Source organism: Dasypus novemcinctus, chromosome 23, assembly GCF_030445035.2.
Source record: "Dasypus novemcinctus isolate mDasNov1 chromosome 23, mDasNov1.1.hap2, whole genome shotgun sequence".
In the NCBI taxonomy this organism is placed as follows: Eukaryota; Metazoa; Chordata; class Mammalia; order Cingulata; family Dasypodidae; genus Dasypus; species Dasypus novemcinctus.
In genome coordinates, this window is record NC_080695.1 from 18,432,581 (window position 1) to 18,438,762 (window position 6,182).

General features: G+C 61.5%; 2 protein-coding genes across 2 annotated transcripts; one reads left to right on the forward strand and one right to left on the reverse strand.

The window, feature by feature from the left end:
* The first annotated feature begins 514 nt into the window (after positions 1-514).
* LOC139437431 (bicaudal D-related protein homolog) lies at positions 515-2,360 on the forward strand. Its single transcript, XM_071211463.1, has 5 exons — positions 515-624; positions 1,206-1,296; positions 1,614-1,708; positions 1,939-2,059; positions 2,143-2,360. The coding sequence occupies exons 1-5, from the start codon at positions 515-517 to the stop codon at positions 2,254-2,256; spliced, it is 531 nt and encodes a 176-aa protein (XP_071067564.1). The 3' UTR covers positions 2,257-2,360.
* Positions 2,306-4,632, reverse strand: ABHD11 (abhydrolase domain containing 11). The gene is made up of 6 exons (XM_004450930.5): positions 4,444-4,632; positions 4,192-4,327; positions 3,411-3,584; positions 3,055-3,225; positions 2,782-2,963; positions 2,306-2,596 (listed from the first exon to the last, which is right to left on the reverse strand). Exons 1-6 carry the CDS (start codon positions 4,563-4,565, stop codon positions 2,464-2,466), a joined length of 918 nt encoding a protein of 305 aa, XP_004450987.1. The 5' UTR covers positions 4,566-4,632; the 3' UTR covers positions 2,306-2,463.
* Positions 4,633-6,182: the final 1,550 nt, after the last annotated feature.

Consider the following 6,182-nt stretch of genomic DNA (forward strand, 5'->3'; position numbering starts at 1 on the left):
ACCCAAATTGAGGGACAGTCTACAAGATAAACTTCCCTGTAATCTTCACAGAAGTCAAGATCATGGAACTCGAGGAAAGGCTGTGGATCGTTTTTTTCTAGTAAGTACCCAGGATTGAGCCTGGGACCTCACACACGGGAAGCAGGCCCTCAAGCCACTGAGCCGCACCTGCTCCTGGGATTCTGGGATTGTTATCAATTGAAGAGGACCAGAGAGATGTCACAACTGGCTTCAATGTTTGATGCCATATTGCATTTTTGGGGGGATGAAGAGTGGCATTAAAGAGCAGCTTGAAATTGTTTCAAAATACAAAGTTAAAGCAAAAGAAATGCCTGATGTTACTCCTTCTGGCTCACTCCCGCCGGATTCATCCTGGGCAAGCTCTTGCTGGAACCTTCTCTCATTACCTCGGCGTGAGAGATGCCTCTTTTGTGCTCCTGCTGTCCCTGCCACCCTTCGTCGTTGCTAGTGCTGGAGGTCCCTGAGGCCCTGGCACAGAGCAGGCTCTCAAAACATGGAACAGAAAGGGTGCATTTGGGGTACAGCTCAAGGCCACCTCTTCACCTGTGGTTCCAAGTTGTCGTCCGGCTGGCTGCTGGAGGAGCACCTGGAGGAGGGAGGCCGGTGAAAACCAGGAGTTGTCCCTGCAGGGGCTTCCTGGAGTTCCTGAAGGAAGCAATGATGTTCAGAGCTGGGTTGGGGGCCTGACCCCCACAACAGAACCCTGCTGATTTCCCTAAGTGTGTAGAGGGTGTGGGATGCCAAGACCCCCGCAAGCACAGCTGGCACACCCAGGCTCCCGGAGCCATATTTTGGGGATGTGGGAGAGGAGTGGGCAGTATTGCCAGGAAGGGTGGATATTCAAGATGTCAGGAGGAATCTACCAGGAGTATCTGGACGTTCCCCTCTCCTTTTTCGTCCTCCCAAGGCGTGTGATGTTGCCAACCCTTTGGGAAGGGAGGTGGAGGCACCCTGTCTCTCAGCAATGGAGCCACCCTGGTCCCTTTCCCTCTGTCCCTTTCTCATCTCAAGCGATGGGTAGAATGCCCCTTGGGGTGAGGGGAGGCGTGCCCCTGGGCAGGGGGAGCTCTGGGCCCAGCCAGAGGCCTCTGTGGTCCAGGAGGGGTGGCAGGGCCACGGGCCGCCTCCTTGGCCTGGGCCGGCCTGCCGGGGCGGGGCCTGCCAGGGAGTGCCTTGCCCGGAAGGAAGGGCAAAGGGCCATGTCCTCCGTTGGCCTCACCCCACGGACAAGAGTCCCAGGCACCAGGCCACCCTTTCTGCTGGGGCCCTCGCGGGGTAAGTAGGTGTCCTTCTGAACCCACCTTTGTCCCTCTCTGGGGGTCGGGTGAAAACACCTTTCCTCCTTGGGGGTCCAAATGCCTTGCCCACTCTGCTTGCTCTTAGGTGGGGCAGGGGCCGTACCTGCCACCCTCTTGGCATGACCCAAGGCCCCTGCTCTTCTTTCTAGAACTCCGTGAGACTGGGGCAGTGGAGGGCAGGTACACAACACCCCAGATGCCTGCCCTCAGCATCTAGGGGGTGGAAGGTCCCAGGATGGGGGTACCTCATTCAGGCAAGCCCCAGATCACTTCCCCCCTGTCACCCTGCCACAGAGCCCAGGATTCCAAGTGGCTGGAGCACTGGGGGATATTCAGGCAGAGCCCTCGCTGGACCAAGTCCTTCAGGAGCGGGATGAAGCCATTGCCAAGTGAGAGGCAGCTGCTGCAGGGGTGGGGGAGGCAGTGGGTGGCACACCCCGAGGGCCCTATCCTGCTAGAGGAGTGGCGGGGACGCCAGTCATTCCTGGAAGGAAAGACACACACACACACACACACATATCACTCAAGCAAGGGCTGTGTCCAGACTCACTCACCCCAGCAGGGCCCAGAACCAGACCAGCAGGGCCTAGCGCTCAGGCTGCCACCCCACGGCCTGCAGGAAGCAGGCGGTGGAGGCCGAGCTGGAAGCATGCAGAGCCCAGTTGCGAGCTGTGGAGGCCCAGCTGCTGGAGGTTGTGGAGGAGAAACTGAGACTGAGGAAGGAGGTGGAGGCCTGGGAGGTAGGGCGGGAACACCGGCCGGACCGGGAGGCTCGGGGAGCAGGTGGCGGGGTCGGGCCCTGAACCTGCTCTCCTGTCCCCAGGAGGACATGAGGCAGATGGTGAGCCAGCGGGTCCAGAGTCAGCTGCAGAGAGAGTCCAGGGCCACGCTGGGTGCAAACGCGGACCCTGGAGCTGCCAAGGCCTCCTGGGCCTGACCCACCCTGGGATGGTGGAGGCGCAGGCGGTAAAAGAGCCCAGCCCAAGGCCTTGGAACCAGGGTCTTTATTCATTAAAGCTCGAGGCCTGACCACCTCTGCAATCTCGTGCCTCCCTGAGTCCTCCTGGGCTGAAACGCGGAGCAGGCTCCGGGGCCTCGAGGCCTGGGGGGGCTCCTGCCCCCTCTTGCCGGCAATGTGGGGCTCTTAGGCCAGGAAGCCTCGGATGGCAGCCACAAAATCCTGCGGGCGGTCGGCGTGGACCCAGTGGCCGGCGTTAGGCACAGTCTGCATCTGGGCTCGAGGGAAGAGCCGCCGGATCTCAGGGTAGTGGCTGGGGCTGTCCACCAGAGAGGGGAAGAGGTGGGAGGACAGGGAGAGAGGGACACCACGTGAGTCAACACGTCCAGTGTTTTTTTCTGGTGTCCTGAAGGGCCCACCCCCAAGGCCTCACCCCAGCAGGCTTGCTAGAACGGGGGACTGGGTGACTACGGCATGCTCCTCCTGCCACCCAGCCTGGCTTACTGCACGAATCTGGAGTTGGCACCAAGGAGGAAGAGAGTTGGCCCTAGGTAGGAGTCCTGTCGAGGTGGGAAGGCCATGATGGTGTCCACGTGCTGGGCCAAGGCATCCAAGTTCACCCTCCACACAAAGCGCCCGTCCACCTCCACCAGGTTGGTGAGCAGGAACTGCCGCACGGCCACGTCCTGTGGGGGGCCCAGCAGTTGGGGGACGGGTCTCCCACTCTTCCCTTGATGGGTCCCAGCCCGCTACCACTGGGGGGCTTGACTGCATCACCTTGATGACAGAGCTGAGCTGCTCATCGGCCAGCTTGCGGGCGCGGGAGCGAGGTACCTCCGCCGGGATGGCTACGGCCCTCATGGCCGCCATGTAGGTCGGGAAGTCTGAGACGGACGTGGTCACCATCGGGCTGATGTCCACAGCGATCAAACGCTCCACCAGCTCTGGCTGTGGGAAAGAACCAGACTGGGGACCAGCTCAGGGCCTCAGGCAGGTGCAGTGGGTCTCAGGACAGTCCCAGAGTCTGACCTTCTCCGTCTCGGCCACCCAAGGCTCGTTTGAGTCCCAGGTTGCCTGCTGGGCACTCAAGAGTTTAGAATGGCAGGAGGAGGCCCTGGATGGGGGTGGCTCACCCTCTGTAGTGCCAGCAGCATGGCCGTCTTGCCTCCCATGCTGTGGCCGACGAGGACGCAGGGCGCCAGGCCCAGCTGGAGCAGAAGGTCTTGCAGGTCCTGGCTCATGGCTTCATAGCTCATGTCTGGGCTGTGGGGGCTATCACCATGGTTCCGAGCATCCACTGTCAGCACCTGGGGAGTGAGTGTGGGAGGGTGGCAGAGCTGGCATCCACGTTTGGGGCAGAGACAGCCAAATGCCTGGCAGGGCCTGTAGGTCAGGGGGGTGGGGCCTGGGGACAGATCCTGATGAAGGTAAGAGGGCCCAGGTCCCAGGCACAGTCCCCAGAGAAGTCCCAACAGGTATGACCACGTCTCTGAAGGTCTGGCCAGGCTGGGTGGTAAGCCCAGAGGTGGTCAGGAAGAAGCTCCAAGAATTTCCAAGACTTGGAGCAGAGAGGGATGACAACTGGAGGAGGTGATGAGCTTCCTGGCGAACAAGCAGGGGTGTGTTGGCACTTAGCGATTGCACAGTGGCACCCAGCTGGGTTGTGGAGCACGCACGTGTAGGTGTGTGACAAGTGCGAGGAATGGAAGGATGGAGCAATCAATGCTGGTCAATCCCTGGCCTTCCTGGGCCTCCACCTTTAGAAGGCCAACTCCTCCCCCCTTCATTTCTGCTGTTCTTCATTTCGGTCACCCTCCCCTCCAGGAAACCTGCCACTCGGCGGGCACCACCCGGCCCCCTCAAACCCCGCCCTAGGTCCCGCCCTCGCCGGATCCCTCCCTCCCGGAAGCTCACCCTCCGGCCTGTCTGCTGCGCCAGGGCCTTGGCGATGGAGTTGAAGTTGGTTTTGCAGCCGAAGAGCCCGTGCAGAAAGACGAGGGCTGGACGGGCCGGCTCCCCGTCCAGAAGCGTGTAGGAAAGCCGCAGCGGCCTGGCGGGGGGCGGTTAGGGGTGGGGGAGGTTGAGCCGGAGGGGAAGGGATATGGGGGCCCGGGAGGGGACGGGGCCCGGGAGGGGACGGCTTCCCATCCGGCGTCCTTGACTGACCTAGGCTCGGCGCCACCTCCATTGCCGCTGCCGCTGGGTGCGACGGACACCCCCGGAAAGCTGGGGCAGGAGGGGCCGGGTCTCCCAAAGGGGAGCCTCCAGGCCCGGGCCCAGCGCAGCATGCCCGGGAGCCGCTGGGCCTGGGAGCCGCGGCCTGGCGCCCACCTCGTGATCGGCGCCCCGCCCCCGCCCCGCGCCCCGCCCCGCGCCCCGCCCCGCGCCCCGCCTCCGCCCCGCGCCCCGCCTCCTTCCCACCGTAGCCCCACCTGCAGCCCGGGCTCCGCCCTCCCCCCGCCCCCCGCGTCCTCTCACGCCTTCCGTCACGTTCCCTTACGTAATCCTAGAGAACTGTCGGTCTCCCCAGCTCCTCCCACGGCGCCATGACGTCACCCCGCGGCGTCCCCGTCCTCCGCTGCTGCGGCTGCCCCGCCCCCCGCGAGGCCCCGCCCCCCGCGAGGCCCCGCCCCCCGCGAAGCCCCGCCCGCCGCTCGCGCGGAGCAGGTGGCTAGCAGGCCCTAAGACCCCGGAATCCGTCTGGGAATGCCGTTCGCTCCCGGCGGCCGTGGGGCAGGTCTTTGGCCAGCCGAGAACGCCCTGGCTTGGCCCGCGCCCGGCCCCGCACCTGTCCTGTTCCTCTGCCCTCACGCTCCGCTGGGGAGGTGTATCCTTCTGGGCCGCCGGCGGGGGCGAGAGGCGCCAGGACTGGCTCTCGACGTTGGGGCGCCAGCCTGGAGGCCTATTAGGCCTCCTGAAGTCATCTATTGTAGAAAGAGCTAGAAGGGACTCTAGAGGTCACCTCCACATCCCCCTTTACAGATGGGGAAACACCTGCATAGGGGCCAGTGACTTGTCCAAGGGGCAGAGCTAGCCCCCCCCTACTCAGGCAGGTCTCCTGTTCCTCGTGTGAGCCACGGTGCGAGTCAGGATCAAACCCCAGCCAGGTGTTCTGATCGGGTGAGGGGATTTGCTCAGCTGAGCTGACACTGCTCAAACCAGCAGAGAAATGAACAATGCTCTCAGGCCTGAACTCAGCGCCTCCTGCAGGTAAAATGCCTCCCTTTGGAACCCTGGCCTGCTGCCATCTCCCTGATCTGGAGTGGTGGTGGCAGGAAGGCATTGTTTGGGGGGTCTCCGCTGGCAACATCCTTCGGTTTTCAGAGTCACTGCCCTTTCTCCAGCCGACTTAATCATAGCATTCCTCGGCTAACCTTTAGGGACTCCCCAGCCCTGAAGTTGAGAGTGGAAACTTCATCATAGCTTTCCAAGCCTCCCCCAGACTGATCCTACTTGCCCACCTGTAGTCTCCATTCTCTTACTCCTCAACCAGGCACGTTTAAGAACTACACTGCACACCTTCCTTTAGATCCCCCCCACTCACCCCTGCTGGGGATGCTGTGAGCGATTCCCAGATAGGCAATTGCCCAGTTTTTTTTTTTTTAATCTTTAAAATTTTTATTTGTCTTATTTTTAAAGGTACATATATTGCAAAAAAAGTTACTTTAAAAAATATAAGAGGTTCCCATATACCCCACTCCACCCTCCCACAATTGCCCAGTTTTATGCATCTTTTGTCATTGCAATCTCCTCCTCAAGCTTTCCCAGATTTCCCCGCTTGAAATTAATTTCTTCCACCCAAGTTCTTAAAGCATTGGTTGGAGTCTGTGTATAGTGTTATAGAACTGGCCTTGGCCATGCCCGCCACAGGCTGGCAGCTCCTGGGGATGGGGGCTACATTTAAT